The sequence below is a fragment of the Garra rufa genome, chromosome 22 (genome assembly GCF_049309525.1).
Source record: "Garra rufa chromosome 22, GarRuf1.0, whole genome shotgun sequence".
Taxonomy (NCBI): Eukaryota; Metazoa; Chordata; class Actinopteri; order Cypriniformes; family Cyprinidae; genus Garra; species Garra rufa.
The window spans coordinates 31995372-32009746 of NC_133382.1; the positions used below are offsets into that span (position 1 = coordinate 31995372).

Consider the following 14375-nt stretch of genomic DNA (forward strand, 5'->3'; position numbering starts at 1 on the left):
GCAGGTTTTGTGAAGTTTTGAGTTTTTTCTTTAGGCTTCGTAGGCTTTTGGGTATATTTGGACAGGCCCCTTTTCTAAACGACCCCATTATAACTTCACAAAGTGTGAATTTTTAATTTTTTGATAATTATTTACCTAGAGAGTCCAGAGAATTGTACTGCAATTATTCTTAATTGTACTGTTTTCTTCCTAAATTGAGTGAAAAACCTAAGACTAGTTTGCAAAAGTAGGCTTTTTTACATCTTCACAATCGATTTGATTGACAGCAGCGGTTCTAGAGGCAAAGTTGTCCGGTACATGATACGAATATGTGTATGTGAAAAAAAAACGTGCAATGCACAGTTGTTTATGCCCTTGAAAATGGGATATCACCCCCCAGTGGAGAATTTCTTTCCCATTTCTCACAGACCTTTGGTGTCGTGAGTTAAATTGGCCCATTGCGTTTCATTCCATTCGGCCTCCAAATTTCATCGGCCAGTGCCGGCCATGTTTTTTTGAGATACGCAAATGTCCTCATAGCTACTTGTGGCACTTTGGACCGTGACCGCGCACACCGATTTCAATGTTGATAGTACAAAAAGTTCTAGTTCTAGCCATTTTAATGTTTTTTCCCTCTTATAGTGCCACCAAGTGACCAAGCCCTGCTATTTTTTACATGTGACCTCAGATTGAGCTCTTACATAAGTGTTCTGAGTTTGGTGAAGTTACCTTATTCCGTTTAGGAGTTATAGGCATTTTACTAAAAGTGGCCCTGCTCCTTTCGAACGTTTTGGCATCCCTTTGCGACGGTGAGTCGACTTTTTTGATAATTATTGATATTCACTCTCCAGAGAATCTTTCTGCACTGGTTTGGTTTGGTCAAAAGCCTAGGACTAGTTCGCAAAAGTACGTTTAAAAAAAAAAAAATCCAAAATACCGGAAAATTTCACCAGGCTCACGATCGAATCTGAGGCATGTGTCTAAACGACCCCATAGCTTCACAGTGAATTTCAAAATTTGTTTTGATAATTATTGAGTCCATAGAATTGTACTGCAGTGTTTTTTTTTCCAGATTGAGTGAAAAACATAGTTTGAAAAAGTAGGTTTAGTAGTAGCCTAGGACTAGTTCACAAAAATGAGTTTTTTCAAAAAATCCAAAATACCTGAAAATTTTACGAGGCTCACGATCGAATCTGAGGCATGTGTTTTGTCCAGCCAAGGATTCCAACGACATAAGACACTTGAGCCTGCGACCAGGGTTGCCAGGTTTTCACAACAAACCCGCCCAATTGCTACTCAAAACTAGTCCAAAAGTAGCCCAATCACGTTTCGAGGGGGAGTCCCCCGGTAAAAAATTGCGTTCCAGGGGGTAAAATACACGTTTTGTGGTGGGGTTCCTCTGGTAAAATTAGCATTCCAGGGGCTAAATATTACATTATTGGGGTCGCTTCAACCCGCGGACATGAAAAACAACCCGCGGCAATAGTACAAAAGTAGCCCAATTCCGCAGACTTGGCAACACTGCTGCGACTGATGGTTCATGAGTTATGAGCAATCGCTGTAGCGCCCCCGTCAGGCCAATTGGGGTGAACCTTGTGTCATTGTAGACAGTGTGAGGACTACCATCCATCCAAGTTTCAAGTTTCTACGATTTACGGTTTGGTCTGCACAATCAGTTTTACGTGGAGATTGGTAATCCTTAGCAATTCTAACAATTACAATAGCTACGTGCTTAAACCCCTAAAACGTTTCTTGAACAGCAAATCAACCTATTCAAATGATTTCTGAAGGATCATTGAAGACTGGAGTAATGATGCTGAAAATGTAGATTTGATCCCATGAATAAATTACATTTTAAATTATATTCAAATAGTAAAAATATTTCAAAGTTGTACTGTTTTTGCTGTACTTTGAATCAAATAAATGCTGGCTTGATGAGCAGAAGAGACTAAAAATCTCAAAAAACCTTTGACTGGTAGTGTAGTTTTATAAGTTTAAATACTAGAACACGTTCACACAAGACAGTTCTTTATATATTTGCACATAAGGTAGACATTGTTTTGGCAGGATGTATTCGGATTAAACTCAATGTGGGTGTTAAAGTTTGTTCTTATTTTATAATACACACAGGAAGACATAAGTGCTTTTAGTAAGAGGAAGGACTGTAGTGCAAATAGTAGCAACCATTGCAGTAACACTCGTGTTTAACACCACAACAGAAAAGCATCCTGAGTTTTCTCAAATGGATCTTAATGAATTCAGAATGATCTGCAGAGTTGTACCATTACTCATCAACAAGACTAGACTTATTCGCAGTCTGAACTTTTAAAGTGAACCACTAGCAGCATTGAGACCGTGAGTAAAGAGTATGTTGCATTTGCAATAGCAGGATGCAGATGTTAACCAAATAGTGGTTAAGACTGTGACCACATTTACATGCAAAATCATTTGCATGATTAGGATAAAAAAATAATTCACAGCAACTGGTATATTCCTGTATACATATAGTCAGCATATACATGTTTTTTTCCTGCTATTCTCTGGTGGAAATACTGGAGATTTGAGCAATTCTGAACAAATAATGGCAACAACTCGGAGCACAATGACATGCAAAATGTACACTACTTTCTCAAAAAGTTTGGGGTTGGTAAGATTTCACAAAGGCTTCATTTGTTTAAACAAAAATATAGCAAAAACAATAATAGTGTGAAATATTTTTACAATTTAAAATAGCTGTTTTCTATTTAAATATATATTTTTTTTCTGTAATGGCAATTCATCCCAAACTTTTGAAGGGTAGTGTGGGACATGATATTTTAATGTTCATCTTAAAAAAAATAAAAAAAGGCTCCTCTTTGTTCCAACATTGTTCACTTCTAACTACATACATTTTAGACATGCACAGATATAAATAAACAGTTGATCTTACTAATAAGGTGTTTACGTGACTCAAAGTTATGATTAATACAAGCACAAGTCTGAATATTGCTTTAATCAGGTCATGGAAACCAGGTTACCACTAAAAGTACCATGTGCATGTAAATGTGGTCACTTGCAGCAATTATTATATCAGAATTAGAATAGAATTAATTTATTTACATAACCATAAATGAATGTGGGCATCAGAGATTGAGGAAAGAGAAGGCAGACACTTGCTCACTAGATGTGTGTGAGCTTGCAGTTCTCTCACAGCTTTTCTTAATTGCACAGTCTGTGCCTGTAGTGGCTTCTACACTTATCTGGGTGTCTGACTCGACAGGAACAGGCTCAACCAAACATACAGGTTTGCTTCTGTTGACTAGCTCCATTCCACTGAAGAGTGACAGTCTGGGCTGTTCTGAGATTTTAGAGGTTTCCATGTTCCTGTGTTTGCCGCCTTTTTGTAGTTTTTTCATATGAGATGCAGATGCAGTGACGTTACCATGTAGATGTTGTGTAGATGAGGTCTCTTCTGATGGGTTTTCTCCTAGTTGTCCCGGATCAGAAGGCTGATCTGAAAGCGAAGAGCTGGCAGAGGTTGGACGCCCAGCACGGTCACATTTGGAATTTGTGACACAACCGAGCAAGGCCTCAAACTGCCTTAAGAGCTAATTAAACAAAAGCAATCTGTTAGCGCTACATAATTACAAAGATAATAACACTACACTGAAAACTGGTGTAGAAACAGCTCAGAAATTGCTAGTAATTTTCACAATTAGTCACAAAATGAGAAAGATTAGTTCATTTCCATAATAATAATTTCCTGATAATTTACTCACCCCCATGTCATCCAAGATGTTCCTGTCTTTCTTTCTCAAATCCAGAAAAAATGAGGGTTTTCAGGATTTTTTTTTTTCATATAGTGGACTTTGATAGCGATCAACGGGTTGAAGGTTCAAACTGCAGTTTTAGTGCAGCTTCAAAGGGCTCTACATGATCCCAGCCGAAAAATAAGGGTCTTCTTGTCTAGCGAAACGATTGGTAATTTTCTAAAAAATAAATAAAAATGTATATACTTTCAACCACAAATTCTCGTCTTGGACTAGCTCGACCTCACACATTACATAATCACATTGGAAAGGTTACACACGGTTAATTCTTCATCTATGTACTTTGGTTCAAAAAGGCAGAGTAGGGTGAAAAACTCCATCACATTTTCTCCTCCAACTTCAAAATCATCCAACATCGTTATTTTACCTTTTTTTATAAAGGGCGTTTCTTTGCAGGTTTGCTTTGTAAACACTGGGTCGGTACTTCTGTCTATGTCACATGTGACCTTTGTAATGCCTGAGGTTCAGCTAGTGCAAGACAGGCATTTGTGGTTAAAAAGTATATAAATTGGGGGGTGGGGGTTTAGAAAATGACAGATCGTTTCACTAGATATTATTCACTAGCCGTATTCCTCGGCTGGGATCGTGTGGAGCCATTTAAAGCTGCGTTGAAAATGCAATTTGGACCTTCAACTCGTTGGCCACCATTGAAGTCTATTATATGGAGAAAAATCCTGGAATGTTTTCCTCAAAAACCTTAATTTCTTTTCGAACTGAAGAAAGAAAGACATGAACATCTTGGATGACATGGGGATGAGTAAATTATCAGAAAATGTTTTTTCTGGAAGTGAACTAATCTTTTAAAGGTGACATTTAAAAGTAGAAAGAATGAAATATTTTTTGTAAAACATACTCCAATGAGTCCAATCTATGTTTTAATAGACTCATTTTATTTAGAAAAACTGTGTAGGGCAAGTGTTACCTTGGTTGCCTTGTTGGCGACAGGGCCTGTGGTTCCTTCGCTAAGTTGTGCCAGGCGTTTGTGTGTAATATTGTAAATATGGTCTAGAGAGAGGAAATCTGAAGACATCAGGCAGGCCAGAGCACACAACGCCCTCTGCAGGAAGGAAATACAAATTGGTTATGATGTTTTTGATGAAATCCAAGAGCTTTGTGAACCACTGATGCCACATGGACTATTTTAATGATGTCTTTACTACCTTTCTAGGCCTTGAACGTCTCAGTTATGTTGCTTTCTATGCAGGGTCAGAAAGCTCTCAGATATTATCAAAAATATGTGAATTTTCATTTTTGGGTGAACTATCTCTTTAAATAACACATTTAGGATATGTTTATTTGAAATAATATTCTTGACCTAAGACTTTACCATTTGGATGATTTGTGTGTGGTCTTGGAGTTTGCGAGACAGAAGTTCAACGACGACCTCACAGTTGAGAGTGGAGCATCTAAAAGAAAATATAGAATCTTAAAGACTTAACCAATTTTAGCTATGACACTGACATTACAACCTAAGGGTATACTGGAGATCGAAATTTGGCTACACTGATGCCAAAATCATGCATAAGTTTCATAATGAATCATTTACTCTTTGATAAAGTGCTGGCTCTCATCTCTGGACAGGAAGACTTTGGAACCGCCGGTCAGTCGGTTGATAAGTGCCATCTCCTGACCACAGTCCCCCAACTGAATGGCCTCCACACTGAATCAAGTGAACACAAATATCACAAAATAATGTGAAACCTAAAAAGAATCCCGTTTTTAATAAAATAATAATGTTTTGTGACTTTTTTAGCTGTAAAAAACATGATATTGCAAATTGGTGTGGCTTACCATTATCTTAAATATGAGCACACTGGTTTGTAGTGCAAACAGTTTTACTGTTTACTGCTTAAAGGGATAGTTCACCCAAAAAATTAAGTTTGGTGATCTGTTTACCCCCAGGGCATCCAAGATGTAGGTGACTTTGTTTCTTCATTAGAACACAAACTCAAACCATTGCAGTCTGCATGGCTTTAAAAAACATACACAGACAAAACCAAATTAAACCCTGCGGCTCGTGATGATACACTGAGGTCTTAAGACACGAAATAATCAGTCCAATGTCCAACTGTCCTAAGTGCGTTCACAACAGCCGTCGTGTGACAAAGAGCAAGCAAGTTGATCAGGCTCAAAAGTTGGGAGTCAGTGAAAAGTCAACACTCTGCGCTGGCTGTTGTGAACAAGTTCAAACAAGTAAAAAAATTGTATATATACTGTTCAGTTTCTTGCACAAACCAATTGTTTCATGTGTTAAAACCTCAATGTATCGCCACAGGGTTTAATTTGGTTTTGTCTGTGTACGTTTTTTTGACTTTCAAAGCTGTGGGTCCCAGTGATTGTCATTATATGATTGACAGACCGCAACGGTTTGAGTTTAAAATCCTCATTTGTGTTCTACTGAAGAATCGATTTCACCTACATCTTGGATGTCCTGGGAGTAAGCAGATAAACATCAAATTTTCATTTTTGGATGAACTATCCCTTTAAGTTGTTATTCTTCTCGTTATTTTCCTATAGCGGCTAATGAACTTAAAGTCTCACCCATAGGTTTACTTCCACATTGAGGAAAAAGGTGGATACATTTTATTTCTTGTGTGTGATTTTGTTGCAAATTATGATAAATTACACTGGATGCTGTTTTTTAAATACTAGAAATTAGATGCCAGCATTAAATTTCCTCTTAGCTATGCAATGAACTGATGTAATGATCTCAAACACTTGAGAAAGCATTGTACGCTGCCCTCCATCAAGGACAAAAGCCCTGTAGCATTCTGTTCCTTACCGCTCCGATAGGTCACCGCTTTCCCGACTCGCCCCGGAGTGACTGCCCGAGCCGCCTGACTTACTGCTTCCTCCCAATGAGGTCTGGCTGGCTTCCGCAGTCTCCTGAGATGAGTTGTGGGAGGAGCTGTGCCCACTGTCCGTTTCCTCCCAGCCTCCACCAGCCTGCCCTGGGCACCTGTGAGACGCTGAGAGGAGGAGAAACAGTCATTTCTTTGACATTCTTAACATCCACTTGACCAGCTTTTAAAATAAGTGCATGGCTCACTTCTGTGGCCGTGGGACTGGATGTTGTAGGCACATGCTGGCACTGCCATCTCCACAGTAGCAGAGGGCGCCACCACAGCGTGGTAGTGGTTGTCATGGAGACGGATGCCAGGATGCTCTGTTGGAGGAAGGACAGCGCTGGCAACCACTTCGGCAGCTTTTTGAATCTTGTCCAATAGAGTCCCTCCACCTGAACAAGTGAGGTAAACATAAGACAGGATGCCTTTCAGTTATAAATATTAGTTGAGTTCAGGAGTAGGATGAATGATATTAAATGTCTAACTTACTGGACTCTTTTCTTCCTGGGCTGTATCCGAACCCTTGCATGCCAGACCGAAGCGACTCTGAACCCATTCCTGTGAACAAAAATCTTAGAGCATGTGACCCTGCACCACAAAACCAGTCTTAGGCAGCATGGATATATTTGTAGCAATAGCCAAAAATACATTGTATGGGTAAAATTTAGCGATTTTTCTTTTATGCCAAAAATCATTAGAATATTAAGTAAAGATCATGTTCCATGAGGATATTTTGTATCGTAAATATATCAAAACCTAATTTTTAATTAATACTATGCATTGCTAAGAACTTAATTTGAACAACTTCCAGGCGATTTTCTCAATATTTTGATTTTTGCACTCTCACTCATTCCAGATTTTCAAATAGTTGCGTCTCGGCCAAATACTGTCCTATCCTAACATATATATCCTAACCATACATTGATGAAAAGCTTATTTATTCAGCTTTCAGATGATGTATAACTCTCAATTTCAGAAAATTGACCCTTATGACTGGTTTTGTGGTCCAGGGTCACATATATCATGCACATACTGTAACGCTTTTGTGTTAATACTGTAATACTTTTAACATAAAACAAGCTAAATAGAAGCATTCAAAAACACAAATCCTGGTTCACTCACCCACAGATTGTGTCACTGTTTTGTTTGGAGACAATCCAGAATCTGGGGACATGGTATCGTTAAAGAGCAGGCTAGCCAACTCCTGCATAGAAACAAACACTGGCTCAATTCAGGTATTAATACATAACAGGAAACATACACAGATAATATACAGACAAGTGACTGCTTTCTGTATTATGTTTTGCACATTTTATATAAATAGAATCTTGACTACAAAAAAGTATTGGTCATAGGAATGGTTGTACTGTTTAAAGTCATTAATTAAAGTCATTAATTTCTCACCCTCATGTAGTTCCATACCTTCGTTTATCTTTGGAAAACAAATTAAGATATGTTTGATGAAATCCAAATGCTTTCTGACCCTACCTAGACAGCAATGTAATTACCACATTCATAGATAGTAAGAACAGAAGATCGTTAAAATAGTCCATGTGGCATCAGTGGTTCAACCTAATGTTATGACACTAACAGAATACTTTTTGTGCACATAGAAAACAAAAATAATGACTGTGAATGTGATAATTACATGGCTGTCTATGCAAAGCTCTTGGATTTCATCAAAAATATCTTAATTTGTGTTCAGAAGATGAATGAAGGTCTTATGGGTTTGGAGCGTGAGAGTGAGTAATTAATTTCATTTTTGGGTGAACTATCCCTTTAATTGATCAATGATATCCATTTTTCTGAACAGAGAGACAGTTTTACCTGAGCTGAGCTTCTGACTTTCTGAAAGAGAGCATTTCCATGGATGGGGTCTGGGGGACCACTGTAGGCTTAAAAAAAAGGAAGACATTTTTTATTGTTTTTATTAGTGGAGCCTCTTATGCTCACCAAGGCAGCATTTATTTGCTAAAAAAATAGAGTAAAAACAGTAATGCACAATAATATTACAATTCCGTTTTAATATATTTTAAAATGTAATTTATTCCTGTGATGGTTCATTTCTGTGTTTTTAGCATCATTATTCCAGTCTTCAGTGTCACATGATCCTTTAGAAATCATTCTAATATGCCGACTTTGTACTCAAGACACATAGGTCTTTGCAAACTTTAGTCACAGTATAAATTATTGCATTGCCTTTAAATGACTTCCCAGTTTGGCTGGCGTCACCAGTCCATCCCATTTTTCACGTCATACAGAGACCACTTTCCAATCCAATTAACAATCCAATCAATTCCCAGTGGCTAAAACTAAGTCACACCCTACATTTTTATCTTACTGAATATACCGTTTCATCAAGTAAAATGGGTTTCAGAAATCACTGCATCTTGACTGTAAGAGTTGTTTTTGAAACATTATGGTTTTATGTGTACACCCACTTTTCAGAATCAGTTAAAGGGATAGTTCACAGAAAAATTACTCACCCTTATTTTGTTCCAAACCCATAAGACCTTTGTTCATCTTTGGAACACAAATTAAGAGATTTTTGATCAAATACATGTGCTTTCTGACCTGCGTAGACAGCAACGCAACTGACAGGTTGAAGGCCCAGCAAGGTGATAAGGACATTGTTAAAATAATCCATGTGACATCAGTGGTTCAACCTTAATTTTATGAAGCTATGAGAATACTTTTTGTGTGCAAAGAAAACCAAAATAATTACTTTATTCAACAATTCCTCTTCTGTGTTTTCTTTGCGCACTCGTAGCGTCATAAAATTACGGTTGAACCACTGAGGGACTATTTTGTCAATGTTCTTGGTACCTTTCTGGGCCTTGAACGTGGTAAGACCCTTATGGAGGATCAGAGAGCTCTCAGATTTCATGAAAAATATCTTAATTTGTGTTTCAAAGATGAACAAAAGTTACAGGTTTGGAAGAACATAAGGGTGAGTAATTAATAACAGAATTTTCATGGGTTGGGTAAGCTATCCCTTCAATATGACATCCTTTAAAAAGTGCTACAGCTTTTATCTTGAACTGAACAGATCTGCTTACCAATTACTTCTTGTATAAATGTAGCATTCCGCCGTAGCTCTGTGAGAAGGTGAGGTGGTCCATTGCCACATAAATGCAGGAGAATCTTCAGGACCTTGGACAGGGTTACAACAAAAGCCAAGATTTCAAAACATTCAAAAACACTGAGCTGAAAAAAAAGTTCATGAATTACCCTTGTCAGGGTTTGAACCTACCGCCCTTTGATTTTTATCCCAGAGGCAACCCACCCAATCTCACCTTAAGTTTGACGTGGCAGGACTCCACCTGTAATCTCTCCAAGAGGTACTCAAGAAGACACTGGCAGCAGCCCACTGACTCATGGGAAATTTCTTAAACATCATGACAGTTAAGGTCCAATGATAACAGAGCATTCATTATTCTGTTCTATTCTCTCATGTAATGGCAAAAAAGGATACTGCCGATTTCTTCAAAGAGATAGCCGGGACAAGGCGATTCGTCATCTGATGTTGCTCGCATAAGCGTTGGCACCTAAGGCACAAAAAAAGAGATGAGCAAATTTGTCTTCCAAAGAATCATTATATGTGACCCTGGACCACAAAACTTAAGTAGCATGGATATAGTTGTAGCAATAACCAAAAATACATTGTATGGGTCAAAATGATCAATTTCTATTTTATGCTAAAAATCATTACGGTATTAAGTAAAGATCATGTTCCATGAAGATATTTTGTTAATTTTCTACCGTAAATATGTGACCCTGGACCACAAAACCAGTCTTAAGTAGCACGGGTATATTTGTAGCAATAGCCAAAAATACATTGTATGGGTCAAAATTATCGATTTTTCTTTTATGCCAAAAATCATTTGCATATTAAGTGAAGATCATGCTCCATGAAGATATTTTGTAAATTTTCTACCATAAATATATAAAAACTTGATTTTTGATTAGTAATATGCATTGCTAAGAACTTCAATTGGACAATTTTTAAGGCGATTTTCTCAATATTTAGATTTTTTTGCACCCTCAGATTCCAGGATTTCAAATAGTTGTATCTCAGACAAACATTACCCTATTTTAACAAACAATATATCAATGGAAAGCTTATTTACTCAGCTTTCAGATGACGTAAGAATCTCAATTTCGACAAATTTACACTTATGACTGGTTTTGTGGTCCAGGGTCACATATATCAAAACTTAACTTTTGATTAGTAATATGCATGGCAAAGAACGTCATTTGGACAACTATAAAAGCGATTTTCTCAATATTTAGATTTTTTTTTTACAGATATCCTATTAAAATAGTTGTATCTCTGCCAATTATTGTCCTAATCTAACAAACCATACATCAATGAAAAGCTTATTTAGTCAGCTTTCAGATATCTCAAATTAAAACAAAATTTACCCTTATTATTTTGTGGTCCAAGATCACAGTACAGTGCTATTACCATCTAAATCCACTTACAAAGTCAGTACCATTGCACAATTAGAGTAATACCATGGTACATTTCTATATTATGTCACTGAGTGTACCATGGTATTTATATTGCACTCCAAGGAACTTAAAAACAGCAGTAGTATTACTATAGGTAGACCATAGGTACTCATGTTAGGTACATGTGAAAAAGACAATGGTATATTTTTTTTAAAACAACAAGGTAGTACCATGGTAGTTTCGGTTGTGTTTCTCCACTGTCTGTAAACAGAAATATCAATTATATGCAGAGATAAACTGCCTATTTATGTATTTAACCCCTGCTAACGCCAGATATCCAACAAACAACGTAGAAAACCAGGTTTTGCGTCAAAGATAGCCGAAATGGACGTTATTTCCCCAGTTCCACAGATACGTACTTTTTGTAGGAAAACCAACCGTTCCAATAATGAAGCCATGGTGAGGAAATTTATGTTTTTTCGCCTGTCTATGTACCATTGCTCACAGGGCGGGTGACAGTGCAGGTCCTGCCTGCCCAAGAATGTCTTCACAAACCACATACGGACCTCTGTTTAGCTCGACCACCTCAGTTTGACGTAGCGATGCCCGCTTTGAGAGTCGAATCTTTTCGATGAATCATTTGAACCAATTCCTTCACGAACTACTCTGGAATGATCGGTTCAAAAGAATCGATTCGCAAACGCGTAGTAGTGGGTCTAAAGAACACGTGATCGAATGCGGAAGTTAACGTAGAGTGCATTCTCGAAATCCTGAATGTCTTTGAAAACATCTCCATGTTACGACTGGCTCTCCACCACAACTAGGAAACTACAACAGAAAGAAAACATCCAATCGTAAAGAACTGCTTATGCTTCTGGTTCCAGGTGAACGCTTTGATTGGTCAGTTAATTTTCAATGGGAGGTTTACACACGTTATCACAGAGGTCAAAAACATGGCGCTGTCCGTGTTGAATATACACATTATGAGCCGGCTCAGTGATTTTTAAATGAACTTGGGATTATTAACAGATTTTGCTGCTAAATAAGAATTACTCTAGTATATTTTGAAGTGTTTTAACTATGTCTAGTTCAAATGTTTGGACTCGGAGCAGAGCGAGAATGAGACTCTTCCCAGAGCTTTTAGCTCAATGTTCAGGAGAGGTACACGTTTATTCAGTATTCCTTCCTCAGTATTGCTTATATATCATGCACTATATTATGCATTTATCCTTTTGTTGTTGTGTGTTTGTCTGTTTTTCTGTTATTATATCATTAGGCAGCCGCTTATGGTAAATGTGTGGCCTCCACAACCACTGGCAAACAGGAGCTGACCAAAAACATGTGTGTCAAAGAATTTGAAGCACTGAAAAACTGCTTTCAATCAGCTGTGAGTGTTTTTTTTTTTTTTTTGCAATTATGCAGCACATAGACAAGTATTTCTTAAAAAGTAACCCATTTATACAAAATATTATAAATTTTCTACATAAATTATTGTGTAGTTTAATTATGAATCAGTTAATATTAATGTTTATAAATATCTTTTGGGGAGAATTTTGTAAAATTACATTATGTATATACACTGCGAGTCAAATGTTTTGAACAGTAAGATTTTTAATGTCTGTAAGTCTTTTCTGCTCACCAAGCCTGCATTTATTTGATCGAAAATACTGTAAAAGCAGTAATATTGTGAAATATTTTTTTTATCTATTTAAAGTAACTGCTTTCTATTTGAATATATTTTAAAATGTAATTTATTTCTGTGATGAAATCTACATTTTCAGCATCATTACTCCAGTCTTCAGTGTCACATGATCCTTTAGAAATCATTCTAATATGCTGATTTGCTGTTCAGGAAATATTTTTAATATTATTATTAATATTTAAAACAGTTGAGTAAACTTTGTCAGGATTATTAGATGAATAGAAAGATCCAAAGATCACATTTATCTGAAATAAAAACTTTTGTAAGCTTGGAGTCAGTACACATTTTTTGGATAAAAGTATTCAAAATTGATGCTTTAAATTAATCAAAAGTGACGACCAAGACATGTATAATGTTACGAAAGATTTCTATTTCAGAAAAAAGCTGTTTCTCTAAACTTTACATTTATCAAAGAAACCTGAATAAATTCTACTCGGCTGTTTTCAGCATAATAATAATAACAAATGTTTTTGAGCAGCAAATCAGAATATTCGAATGATTTCTGAAGGATCATGTAACTGGAGTAATAATGCTAAAAATTCAGCTTTAAAATCATAAAAATAAATTAAATTTTAAAGTATATGCAAATAGAAAACAGTTCTTTTAAATAGTACAAATATTTCAGAATTTTACTGTTTTTCTTGTACTTTGGATCAAATAAATGCAGGCTTGGTGACTTAAAATTTAGACAAAAAACATTACAAATCTTAATGTTTGAAAACTTTTGACTAGTAATGTATTTTACTGGCCTTTCCTAACTAATTGTTTTATATTTGCAGGCGAAAAAGGGAGTAAAGTGAAGAACATCATGAATAAATATGTTCATCTTGACAGTGTTGGAAATCATTATAATTAGCTAGTGAAACATCTCTGGAGATGAATAACTTCCATGTTTTTTTAATAGTGGCTTTTCTCTCTTTTTCTCTCTGTAAATATACATAAATATATAATAATGTGTTTAATAATTATGTGCAGAAAACCACAAAGTGTCTTTTTATAAAAAGTGAAATCATAACTCTCTTCCTTTGTTCAGACATAACATTACAATATAATATATAGAGGCAGTTTGGACTGAATTATATGACCATCTGCATCATTACTTTGCTGTTTCCACATATCGATATATCAGAATTGGGATAAAAGAGACGGGCTAATGATAACCAGACATTGTGCGTTGTTCGGAGTGTGTAATTGATGAGGGAACGGCAAAATGGGAAGTGAGATATGAGGTGTTACGTGATGGGTGGTCATTATCACACCCTTGACCGCCGATTGCAGATCAGCACTCGAGTCAGACTCCAAATTTGGCTTCGCTCCTAAAATCTAGGATGGCAGTTTTAGAGGTTTTGTTTCCAATCAAACAAAACCGGGGTGAAACATGAAAGGCCAGCTGATTAATGTGTATCCGTGGGGCGTATGTCACCGGCACCACAAAAATTATGGGCTCTTAGTCATCTCGTATGGAATGTAAAGCCGTGCCACTGTTAAATACACCCTTCCTGCACAACCTGCACCCTCATTAGCCACATGCTAATTGATAAAAGGGCCGTAAAGGCAGCCACTAATGAGTGGGGATCAACAAAC

General features: G+C 36.8%; 2 protein-coding genes across 2 annotated transcripts; one reads left to right on the forward strand and one right to left on the reverse strand.

Moving 5' to 3' along the window:
- Positions 1-1994: 1994 nt before the first annotated feature.
- tepsin (TEPSIN adaptor related protein complex 4 accessory protein) lies at positions 1995-11633 on the reverse strand. Its single transcript, XM_073828380.1, has 13 exons — positions 11509-11633; positions 10110-10182; positions 9931-10022; positions 9694-9787; positions 8462-8529; positions 7757-7838; positions 7124-7192; positions 6838-7026; positions 6571-6757; positions 5335-5448; positions 5116-5194; positions 4711-4845; positions 1995-3566 (listed from the first exon to the last, which is right to left on the reverse strand). Exons 1-13 carry the CDS (start codon positions 11545-11547, stop codon positions 3102-3104), a joined length of 1686 nt encoding a protein of 561 aa, XP_073684481.1. The 5' UTR covers positions 11548-11633; the 3' UTR covers positions 1995-3101.
- A 281-nt stretch (positions 11634-11914) lies between these two features.
- On the forward strand, positions 11915-13811 carry ndufaf8 (NADH:ubiquinone oxidoreductase complex assembly factor 8). The gene is made up of 3 exons (XM_073828980.1): positions 11915-12250; positions 12366-12476; positions 13571-13811. Exons 1-3 carry the CDS (start codon positions 12170-12172, stop codon positions 13589-13591), a joined length of 213 nt encoding a protein of 70 aa, XP_073685081.1. The 5' UTR covers positions 11915-12169; the 3' UTR covers positions 13592-13811.
- Positions 13812-14375: the final 564 nt, after the last annotated feature.

Coding starts and splice junctions, on each gene's coding strand:
- tepsin (XM_073828380.1), bottom strand. CDS start 11,547: ATGGCTTCATTATTGGAACGGTTGGTTTTCCTACAAAAA. Junction 10,183..11,508: donor GGTTGGTTTTCCTACAAAAA/GTACGTATCTGT, acceptor TTTGTGCCTTAG/GTGCCAACGCTTATGCGAGC. Junction 7,027..7,123: donor CCCAGGAAGAAAAGAGTCCA/GTAAGTTAGACA, acceptor TCACTTGTTCAG/GTGGAGGGACTCTATTGGAC.
- ndufaf8 (XM_073828980.1), top strand. CDS start 12,170: ATGTCTAGTTCAAATGTTTGGACTCGGAGCAGAGCGAGAATGAGACTC. Junction 12,251..12,365: donor TAGCTCAATGTTCAGGAGAG/GTACACGTTTAT, acceptor TTATATCATTAG/GCAGCCGCTTATGGTAAATG. Junction 12,477..13,570: donor AAAACTGCTTTCAATCAGCT/GTGAGTGTTTTT, acceptor TTATATTTGCAG/GCGAAAAAGGGAGTAAAGTG.